This window comes from Vombatus ursinus, unplaced genomic scaffold, assembly GCF_900497805.2.
Source record: "Vombatus ursinus unplaced genomic scaffold, bare-nosed wombat genome assembly UNPS02010284.1, whole genome shotgun sequence".
Taxonomy (NCBI): domain Eukaryota; kingdom Metazoa; phylum Chordata; class Mammalia; order Diprotodontia; family Vombatidae; genus Vombatus; species Vombatus ursinus.
The window spans coordinates 4,257,117-4,269,445 of NW_020950062.1; the positions used below are offsets into that span (position 1 = coordinate 4,257,117).

Genomic DNA, 12,329 nt, shown 5'->3' on the forward strand with positions numbered 1-12,329 from the left:
AGAGAGGTATTGTGATTATCCTCATTTTACAGATAAGGAAACTGAGGCTGAGATAGGTTAAATGACTTGCCTAGGATCATATACAGAATATCAAAGGCTGAATCTGAACTCAGATCTTCCTGATTCTAGGTCCACTGCTCTATCCATGGCACCACCTAACTGCCCCCTACTTAGAAATCTCTTCCTTTTATTAAGGGGATTTGTTTGGTGAAGTTTGGATTCAGTCAAAGGGCCACACTCAAGGAACTAGAGGTCCACAAGGGGCCTTGAGGCCACAGGTTCCCCACCCGTGGCACCAATTCTAGACTTAAGATAGTGATGGAGAAAATGTTAATAATGCAGATTAAACTTAATGTGTGTTGGGTATGTACATTTTTTTTTCAGAGAGCCAGTTGTTAAACATTTACTTGAACACTCCTGCTTACAGCTAAGTTGCTGAATATTTTCTTCAAGAAGAGGTTGGAAGGCACTGCCCAGCATGAGTACCAAACACCATACACACACATACACACACACTCAATGAAGATCCTATATTTTAATAAGCAGGAAATGACTAGTTACTAATGTGGAAGTCATTTCCAATAATATACATAGCTATCTGTGTACATTCAGATCACTGATTTGTTAGAACAAAGATCAAAAGCAACACTAAGTTAGAAGAAAAAATAAAAGTGAGAGGATATGGTGCTTAATTGAAAAACCTTCAACCTGACATAAATTGCTAATGCCAAAAAAAATGGGACAGGGATAAAAGACTAGATATTATTGACACAGAAGATAACTATTTTCTAAGGAAGTTTCACTGATGTAAATCAATTGCCACAAGGAAGCCAAAAGAGCCCAGAAATCACCACAGCCTGTAAAAACTCCAGGCCAATGGGCTTGACTTTAATAATTCTTGGGAAAATCTAGAATGAATCATTAAAGAAATGGTTGGCTAACATCTAGAAAAGGAATTAGTGATTACAAAGGGCCACTAGGGCTTCATCAAAAAGAGGTCATGCAAAACTAACCCCAATTCCTTTTTTTATTTTGGACAGGATTACAGGATTACTAAACTAACAGACGAGGAGGGGAATGTTATGGATTATTTGCTTGAACTTTACCAAAACTTTTGATAAAATATATCATCCTCTTTTCCTGGATAAAATGGAGACATAGATAAAAACCAGAGGTTCTTAACCTAGGACTCTAGAACTTAAAAAACATTTATAACAATTTCAGCATAACTGGTTTCCTCTGTAACCCTATGAGTTTTATTTTATCTTATAAAATATTATTCTGAGAAGGGTTTTATGGGTTTTATCAGACTGCCAAAGAAGGTCTATAAGACAAAAAAAGGGTGAAGAGTTCCTTAATTAAATGGTAATGTAACCAGGAAGCTAGTTGGATGATTGAACTTAAAGAGGGTGTGTTAATGACTCGGAGTCAGTGTGGCAGAAAGATCACAGTGGAGTACCCCAGGGATCTGTTTTTGGCCTAATTTGTTAAACATCTTTACCGATGATTTTGATAAATACATAGGGAGGATGCTCATTAAATTTATAAATGACTTTACCCAGAGAGGCATAGCTGGATGACAGAGTCAGGATCCAAAAGGATTTTGACAAGCTAGAGTGTTGAGCTAAATCTAATCAGATGAAATTCAATAGTGATAAATGTAAAGTCTTGTGTTTGGTTACAAACAATCAATGTCACAAGTAGAAAATAGAGGAAGTATGTATAAACAACAATTGTTCTGGAAAAAGACTTTAGGATTTTGGTGGATTGGAAGCTCAAATGAATCAATAATATAATGTGACAATTAAAAAAAAGATGATGGAATCGATATATGTTTGTCCCACTTGTATTCATTTTGTATATGGATATATAGGTAAGAATAAATAGACTATAACATACGTCTGTTGAGACAGCGTGGCGTAGTCATGGATAATGAGTCATGGGCTCCACTGGACTTGGAGTCAGGCACACACTATTTGGAATCCTGCCTTAGACACTCTTCAATTAGTCATTCTGTGTCTTAGCTCCCTCATTTGTAAAATGGTGGGAATTGGACTCATTGGCCTCTATAGTTCCTCCCAGCGCTACATCTGTGATCTTCTGACCAACAAAGACCCATGTGTCAGAAGTGACATAAAACAGATGTATGACTGGATAAAGAAGATGGGCCAGTTACCATCTAGGAAGAGTGAGGAATCACAGATGGACTGTCAGACTCTGAGTTCCATTGGTTTCCATGTAATTTGAAGAGATATCGAGGATGTCCCCTCAGCATGTTTGATGGGTAGATCTTTTCCAAACCTATAATTCATTTGATTTATAGGATGGGCTCCATCACATGCAGCTTTTACTTATAACACTGAACAGACAATATTATTATATAATTTCAGGATTAAGATGATTTCATTCCATCCAGAAATAATACATATGTATCAATTGTATTGGCCAAGAAATAATGAAATGCTTTTGGCTTTTAGTTTTTGTTTTATCCTAGTTCTCAGGCTTAGAAGAAGAATTTGGGAAATTGATCCTAACTGGCAACAAAATAATTCATTGTTATGAAGCCATTTTAAGAATACGGTTTGTGACAGAAAAAGTAGAAAACCTAATTTTAAAGGAATTTAGGGAGGAAACACATATTGAGTCTTTGAACAGCATCTAGAAGGGCTAAATTGCATTCTCATCAGCTTTGTGGATGACTTTTACCCCTAGCTAGGTGGCACAATAGATATAGCACCGGACCTGGAGTAAGGAAAAACTTGAGTTCAAATCCAGCCCCAGATAACTCCTTAACTGTGTGACTCTGGGCAGTTTATTTAATCTCTCTCTGCCTCAGTTTCCCATACCTTAAAACAGGGATAATAATAGCATTTACTTCCCAGAATTGTTGTGAGGATCAAATGAGAAAATAAAGTGTTATGCAAATCTGAAAGTGCTATAGAAACATTGTAATTATTGTTATTGTTATAACCCGGCTTCAATTTCTCCACACTGCAATTTGAATAGTGGTATTTAGGTTTAGAACATATTTAATTCTGATTATTATATAGTTTTCTATTTTATATAAATATTTATATAAATATATAAAATGTTTATTTATATTTATATTATTATATTATATAAAAATATATTACTAATATAATTGTATATAATTATTAATATATAATTATACAATGTATTATTAATATATGATTACTAATATAATTATATATTTTATATTATAATATATTTATATTATTATTTATTACTATAAATATTAACTAAATGAAAAGTGAGTAATGGTTCATTTGAAGTAGTCCTAAATTAACCAAATGTTGTTTCCAAGGGGACATGCCAAATAAATATCTTTCTGTAAATAATATAGAGATCTATTTAAATGAATTTTTTCTACTTTCTCCTCGGTTTTCAATACTAAAAATTTCTACAAGTGCTTAGATAAATATTATATATATATATATATACATATATATATATATTTATCAAGAAACTTTTAAAGACAAGTCTGGATTGTCAATTTAGCAGGTTAAATAGCAATTTTAAGAGATTCCATATCCATTTTCACATGTTTCTAGCCTGCTTTCTGGGGAAAACTACTGCCCAGCAGGCATGTACTCTCAAAATGGAAAAATGTATAAATATTACTTTAAGCAAAACAAAATTACTTTTGAAGGTATATCTGCCCACCAAGAAATAATTCCAAAGCCAAGTAAAAACATATTTATCTAGATGTGAGTTATATAGAAAACTCAATTTTGCCAAATGTGGCTAAGAATAAGAATACAAGCCAAAAAAAAATTATTAAACAGTCAAAAGATTTTACAAAGGTCAGGAGGAATCGAATTTACAGGAGACCTCTAATTCTAACCCTAACTCAGAGCTTATTTATTCTTACTTTACAAATAGTTATAAACTTTGGTGATTTTTTTTGCAAACCATAGCAGACTAGAAGCAGCAGATGCAAGAGACAGTTGAAGCTATAAGAATTCATAACAGAATTTCCAGAAGTGATGAAGGAGAAAAAAACAAAACATAAAAAGCAAATATTTGAATTTAGACAGCATAAGAGTCTGGAACCATTTAAGGTAAGATTTTTATTTTGCCACTGGACTTCAATGACTCCGGGAGAAAAAATGAGGCTGACAACTTTGTGCAACTCTGCCTTACTTAAATCCAGTTCATTCGCAAGTCAAGGCATCATCGAGGTCATTGGTCCTCTGAAGGACGAACAATGAGAGTAGGAACATACTCTATTAGTCAGGAATCCACATAATGAATTTAGAAAGATTTGCCTCCAAAATAGTTAACATTTTTACAAAGTTTTTTGCAATTTAAGGGGTATGTTTTAACTATCTGGAAAATTAATGATGCCATATAAATGAGTAAATATCCCATTATTTACTGTTTCACATTAACTCTGTTACTGTATCCAGCTGTCAGCTCAGATAATTGAATATCATATATAGAATCAGTCTCTCTAAGGTGGTTTTCTAGGCAGTGCCAAGTAAGTTGAATATTAATACATCTTTCCTAAAACCATAGTTGAAATAACTGCACACTATGAGAAGTGTGTGAGAAGTGCTTGTTTGAGTTTTATTATAAAGGGGGAAATCATGTCTATAGGCAAAAAGAAAGGAAAACAATCAAGCTCACCTCTCCCTTTTAAACTTATCTGCCTGAACCAGGACTGATGAGAGGAAAATCTCATCAGGTATCCATCCTGTTTTGAAAAGAATTCATCTTCAAACACACTTAGTAAGCAGTAATTTGATTTACAAAGAGAAAGTGTGGTGTATTGGGAGAAAAAAATTACACCTGAAATCAGGTGAAAACTGGATACAAATCCCGTGTCCCGTACTTACTAGTTATGTGCCCATAGACAAGTCACAACTTCTCTGAGCCTCAGTTTCCTCCTCTGTAAAATGGGTAACACAATACCTAAAGTACTAAACCTCACATTAGGACTAAATGAGATAGTATATGAAAAGTGCTTTGCAAACCATAAAGTTCTATGTAAATAACAGTTCTTTAAAAATCATTATTAATAACATCACATATATAGCACTGTGCTAGTTGCTAGGAGACATGCAAAGTTTAAAAAAAATCACTCCTGTAATTTATTCTGTACGTATTTTATATATAGTTGGCTACACGTTGTCTCCCCCAATAGAATGTAAGCTCCTTGAGAGCAGGTGCTGGTTTTTTGCTCTTTTTTTCATCCCTAGAGCTTAGCACAGTGACTAACATATGGGAGGCTCTTAATAAATGTTTGTTGCCTGATTGATTGACTGACTATAATTCCAAAGGGATAAGGTTCTATAAACAATTAATTAACAAATATTTATTGAGTGCATACTATGTGCCAGATAATGTATCCATCTTCCATAGTAATTAAGAGTTAGTTTCTATTCCATAGTATTTCTTTTCACACCTGACTTAAATCCCTCATTCTGCAATCTGAATGTTTCTCTGTGGATTCTTTTAAATTTAGTCTTGTCCAGGATAAGAAGTACATCTTACATGAGTTTAAAACTCTAATGAGAACATGAAAATAAAGTCCTTTCAAAGCTACCATCATAATTCCACAGCTCACCTCATTGGTTTCAGTTCCACTAGCCTTGGAATATGAAATGAGGTAACTGTTGACATTATTTGAGACAGGATCCCATGTTATTCGAGCACTGTTTGCACCAACATTAGAAATTCTCAGATTTCTTGGTGGACTTAGAGGCACTTTGGAGTAAGCAGAAGAGGAGAGAAAAACGTTAAAACCAGACAAACAAACAAAAACTCAATATGTTAAAAAAAAATAAGGAACAAGCCTAACTTCCAAAACCTTCTTTCACTTACAGATGAAAAATAATCATTCAAATTATTATTTAATATTATTGGCCCCCTGGAGGGGCTGGCATGTTACTGAAACATTAAAAAAACAAATTCAAGATTTCTACTAACAAAACTGGAACCTACCTTAGAGAGGATTATTAATAGTAATAAATCATGCATATTTAAAATAAAAAGACTTTCAACAAGGAAATGTGGGTTTTCTGTTTCCATTTTGCAGGTCAGAGATGCTCATGTTTCCTGAAATTCTTGTCTATCAGTAACGTTTCTGGCTTTATTCTGATCTTCAATCATTACATCTGAGATGGGTTGATGTTATCAAACTTGAACAACCTTTTTTTAATCATTAATTGTCATACATTCCCTTAGATAATGAAGACATGTATTCTATAACATGGAATAGTAGCCTTCCTTGGCTGTGAATCCTAACTGTGCTATATATTCCTCTCTGGGCTCCACTCCACACACAGGCACCTCCTCCCTCCAGCTCCCTATCTATTGATTTTCCCTTTAGATTAGAAGCTCCCTGAGGGCAAGGAGTGTTTTTTCTTTCTGCCTACATTTGTATTGCCAGCACTTAGCACCATGCCTGGCATATAGTTGTTGTTGTTGCTCCTTCCTTCTCCAAGAGGACCAATGCCATCATGAGGGTGATGTCTTGACTTAATCAATGCTTGTTGACTTGACTATATGCATCAACATCTGGACTACTATGCGCTATTCTGGCTACCCCACCACAAAAAAATGTAATGGACCTGGAATATATCCAGAGAAAGTTAGCCCAAGAGCTTTGAGAAGATTCATTAATAAAAGAATAGCAGGAAGCTTCCTGGCATAGTGGATTGAGCACTGGACATGCAACCAGGATAGACCTGAGTTCTAATCTTGCTTCAGATATTTACCAGCGATGTGACTCTAGGCAAGTCTCTCAGCCCCAGTTTCCTCATTGGTAATATATAATAAAAAAAAAATTTACCTCCTGGGGTTGTTCTAAGTATCCAATAAATAACGTATATAAAACACTTTTCAAGTCTTGAAGTACTAAATGTTAGCTGTTATCATTAGCTATAAGAATACAGGCTAAAATAACTAATGGAAGGGAGTTTAGACATATTCTACTTGGCCCAGCAAGAACTGAGATGAATGAATGAAAATTGTAGGTATTTTGGCTCAGTAAAAGAAAAAGTTTCAGTAACAATTGGAACCATCGCAAAATGGAATGAACTGTCTTTCAAGAAATGAGTTTACTATCTTGAGGAAAAGTTTTGAGGAGATTCATACTTCAGGTAGGGGTTGAATGAGATGAGTTTTAAAATACTTTTCAACTATATGATTCTATAAATCTGTGAAGATGGTAAGAAATGTGATCATAGTAAGGAACATATGGTCTTACCAAATAGATATCAGAACTTGGAAAACAATTTGAAATTTGAAGAAACATATTTGTAGGACAAAAAAAAGGAATTATATTCTAAATTATTTGGAATCCATACATCTTTATCTTCTCCTAAATGTTTGTTGATTAACTGACTAATAACCTATTAATAGAGGGAAAAGCTATTACAGATCTATCAATACTTGGGTAAGTTTACAGGGCTGTGATATGACCCACAACGATGAAATGATTCTTCTATAGAGGATTAACCTCTGAATTAAAATTTTATCTAAATCTTTCTTGAATCTTTGTTAGTTACTTCTGGTACCACCTCTTAGGAAAATGTAAGCTGATGTTGTATTACAGGATTTAGAGTTGGAAAAGACCTTAGACATTACCCCATCCATCCCCCTCATTTTACAGATGAAGAAACTGAGGTTCAAAGAGATTTAGTGACTTGTCCTAGGTCACACAGGCAGAACATATAGCAGAGCCTAAGTGCAAAGCCAGTTCTCTATACACCATACCATGTTTCCAGGCTTTTCACATATGTCAAGCCTGGAATCCCACAAAATGTTTCGTGTCGCTGTCAAAAAATATAGCCAGTGGGTCTACTCAGGTAGCAACTCTAACAATCAAGTGCATAACCTTCTGAGATGCTGTCAGGGAAAATAGCATTAGGATAGGACTGATTAGATGAGACTGAACTACAACCATCTGTAAAATGAGGGGAGTGGAGTCAATAGCCTTGGAGGTCTCTTCTAGGGTCCCTCTGACCCAGAATTCCTTGCAACCCCCCATGAAGAGTATATCAAGACATGGAGATCAAGTTGCTTTTTAAAAAGAACTATTAAGACTCATGGCATAATAAAAAGCCCAAAGATTTCACACACTAGGCAGCCCTCGAATAAGAAGGATAATTTTAATATTAGTTTCTAGCTTAGAAGTTGGAGTTATTATTTTGAAGTATCTAGGGATTCTCATGATTTCTGATCTGGTAGTCTTTTCTGTTTTGTTTTGTTTTTTTCTTATCTTCTACTCCTGTTCCCCTATGATGCCTCAGTGAGGCAGGAATAAGACTCTAGGTACCAAAGACCATACCAGTAGAATGCCAGTTAGAAAAAACAGGACTGATTTATATTGGAAGAACATAGGGTCATAGATTCAGAGCTAGAGGGGACCTTAGAGGTTATCTGGTCCAACCCTATCATTTTACAAATGAGGAAACTGAAGTCCAGAGAGTTCAGATGTCTTACCTATACATTAGTACACTAGTTACACTAGTAGTAAGTAGAAGAACCAGGATTTGAACCCTAGTCTTTTGATTCCAGATTCAGCATTCTGTCCACTTCATTTCATTCTTTTGCTTTCCCAAGTCCCTCAATATGAATCACAATATCCTCTAAGACAGAACTGTGTTTCAATCAGTATCGATGATAGAAGATAGAAGATATTGAATTTCCTTCCATCAGTACTAAAGGTTTAGTTTGTGAATTTGCATTATACCTACTGAATTCCTAGTGAGTCAAGTCAACAAGCATTTATCATCAAGCAATTATATATTACATTATATATATAATAATAGTCACTTCTCCCTTTCTCCTTCTCCCAGTATAATCTTCTCCCACCCCTTAATTTTATTGTCCAGTTATCCCTTCATCTTCAACTCACCCTGTGTCCTCTATCTATCTTTCTATACAAACATATAATTTTTTCCCTCCTACCACCCTAATACTGACAAAGGACTCATGAATTACAAATATCATCTTTCCATGCAGGAATGTAAACAGGTCAACCTTAATAAGTCTCTTATGATTTCTCTTTCCTGTTTACCTCTTCCATGCTTCACTTGAGTCTTGTATTGGAAGGTCAAATTTTCTATTCAGCTCTGTTCTTTTCCACAGGAATGCTTGAAAGTCCTCTATTTCATTGAATTACCATTTTTTTTACCCTGAAGGATTATACTCAGTTTTGCTGGGTAGGTGATTCTAGGTTGTAGTCCTAATTCCTTTGCCCTCCAGAATAGTTTGACTATAAATAGTCAAAATAGTCAAAAGCCAAAAGCTTTAGAGTTGGAACAGCCAAAGCATAATGCTTGGCACATAGCAAGCACTTGCTTACTATAAATGATAAGCAAGTGCTTGCTATGTGCTAAGAATTATGCTAAACATCCCGAATACAAAGAAAGGCCAAAAACACAGTAACAAACAAATAAAACACAACAAAACTTCACTCGCTGATTTTAGGCTTATAGTCTAATGGGGGAGATGGAATGCAAACAACCTTGCACAAACAAGCTATATACAGTATAAATCAACAGAGGGAAAGCACTAACATTAAGGGGGATCTGAAAAGGCTTCCTGTACAAGATGAGATCTTAGGTGAGACTTGAAGGAGGCTGGGGGACAGAGATAAGGAAGATGATTCCTGGAATGGGGGGTCAGTCAGTTAAAATGCCTTGAACTGGGAGATGGAGAGTCATGTATGAGGAGCAGCAAGGGGGCCGGGGTTACAGTGAGGAAGTTCCCTCCACTAATACAGTTAGTCAATGGCCCTGCATCAAAGGGGATTCTTAGAGATTATATGACTCATCAAGGGTTAAACAACCAGTATGTGTTCGAGGATGGAAAGCAAGTCTTTCTTCCTAGAAGGACAGCTCCCTAGCAACCACACCATGCTGACTGTCCATCTACAGATAACGGTAATTCAATAATACAGGAAGCTCGGGTTGAATGGGTGTGCTATTTACCCTCCTCATCACCCCCATATAAGATGGCATTAGGTTATGAGCTTCCCATTAGACTATGAACTCCTCGAGGGGAGGGACTGTCCTTTGCTTCTTCTGATATCCCCACTGCTTAGCAAAGTGTCTAGCATACAGTAGGCATTGACTGATTGACTGATGAGTTCTCTTAACTTAGCTAGACTGGACCTTGGACAACAGACACATAAAGTTCATTGTCATGGCTTCCCACACTCTTTCCAGCTGGGGAGAACCTGCCAGAACTTATGTCACACTAACTTAGTCTTCAAAAACCCAGAGTCACTTTCCTGCCATGATGAAGGATCATAAGCAGATGTTATGTTGGGAAAAGAGCAAATAAATAAATAGCATATAAATAAAACAAAAGTACACAAGTAAATAAATGGCAACCTTTTGGTTACATCCTGTTCTGCAACAAAATGCTTACTCCTCACAATGTGTGCAGTTTTTTGTAAGATCACCAGGTTAGCCAAAAGTGTATAATTAATCAATATTTCACTGTTCCAAGAACTAGTGATAATAATCATAGCTCAAGAATTAGAATGAACCTCAGAGGATACCTAGTCCCTATTAGATGAGGAAACTGAGGTCCAGGAAGAATAAGTGACTTGCTAATAATGATATTATTAATAATAATGAAACTAACATTTCTTTTTTTGTGTGTGTTGGAACTACTCAGTTATTTTTATTTTTTTTAATTTTTTTATTTTTAACAAGTGTTTTTAAAACTTTGGGTTACAAATTTTTCCCTTCCTCCCTCCCCACCCACCCTCATTGAAAAGGCAAGCTTCTTGATATAGGTTATAGATGTGTAGTCATGCAAAACACTTCCATAGTAGTCCTGTTGTGAAAAACTAAGTATATTTCCCTTCATCCTATCCTACCCCCCATTTATTCTATTCTCTCTTTTGACCCTGTCCCTCCTCAGAAGTGTTTGCTTTTGATTATCCCCTCCCTCAATCTGCCCTCCCCTCTATAAACCCCCTGCTCTCTTGTCCCCTTCCCCCTTATTTTCCAGTAGAGTAAGATAGATTTCCATAGCCCATTGTGTATGTTATTCCCTCCTTAAGCCAAATCCTATGAGAATGAGATTCACTCATTCCCTCTCACCTTCTCCAATTTCCCCTCCACTGTAAAAGCCTTTTCTTGTCTGTTTCATGTGAGATATTCTACCTCATTCCACTTCTCCCTTTCTCCTTCTCCCAGTATAATCTTCTCACACCTCTTAATTTTATTTTCCAGATATCCCTTCATCTTCAACTCACCCTGTGTCCTCTATCTATCTATCTATACAAACATATATTTTTTCCCTCCCACCACCCTAATACTGACAAAGGACTCATGAGTTACAAATATCATCTTTCCCTGCAGGAATGTAAACAGTTCAGCCTTAATAAGTCTCTTATGATTTCTCTTTCCCTTTTACCTCTTCCATGTTCCACTTGAGTCTTGTATTTGAAGGTCAAATTTTCTATTCAGCTCTAGTCTTTTCCACAGGAATGCTTGAAAGTCCCCTATTTCATTGAATGACCATTTTTTTACCCTGAAGGATTATACTCAGTTTTGTTGGGTAGGTGATTCTAGGTTGTAGTCCTAATTCCTTTGCCCTCCAGAATATCATACTCCATGCCCTCCAGACCCTTAATGTAGAAGCTGCTAAATCTTGTGTTATCCTGATTGTGTTTCCACAATATTTGAATTGTTTCCTTCTGGCTGCTTGCAATATCTTCTCCTTGACCTGGGAATTCTGGAATTCCTAGGAGTTTTCCTTTGGGGATCTCTTTCAGGAGGAGATCAGTGGATTCTTTCAATTTCTATTTTGCTCTCTGGTTCTAAAACATCAGGGCAGTTTTCCTTGATAATTTTCTTGAAAGATGATGTCTAGGCTCTTTTTTTGATCATGGCTTTCAGATAATCCAATAATTTTTAAGTTCTCTCTCCTGGATCTATTTTCCAGGTCAGTTGTTTTTCCAATGAGATATTTCACATTCTCTTCTATTTTTTCATTCTTTTTGATTAGTGTTACAGTGCCTTGATTTCTCAAATTGTCCCTCTCTTCCAATTTCTCCTTTCTAATTTTTAAGGAAGTATTTTCTTCAGTAAGCTTTTGGACTTCCTTTTCCATTTGACTAAGTTTGCTTTTAAGGGCATTCTTCTCCTCATTGGCTTTTTGGACCTCTTTTACCATTTGGGTCAGGCTATTTTTTAAGGTGTTATTTTCTTCATTCTTTTTTTGGGTCTCCTTTACCATCACTCTCAGTTTTTCCTCTACTTCTCTTACTTGCTTCTCAACATTCTTTTTTGAGCTCTTCTATGGCCTGGAACCAATTCATATTTTTCTTGGAGGCT

At 35.7% G+C, this 12,329-nt stretch overlaps 1 protein-coding gene across 2 annotated transcripts in view; it reads right to left on the reverse strand.

Moving 5' to 3' along the window:
• The window catches only part of COL14A1 (collagen type XIV alpha 1 chain), a 250,358-nt gene that overhangs the window by 142,823 nt on the left and 95,206 nt on the right, over positions 1-12,329 (reverse strand). For both annotated transcript variants that reach the window (XM_027854062.1, XM_027854061.1), the window contains exon 15: positions 5,591-5,730. In XM_027854062.1, coding sequence (XP_027709863.1) covers positions 5,591-5,730 — 140 coding nt within the window. The remainder of the gene's footprint in view (positions 1-5,590; positions 5,731-12,329) is intronic.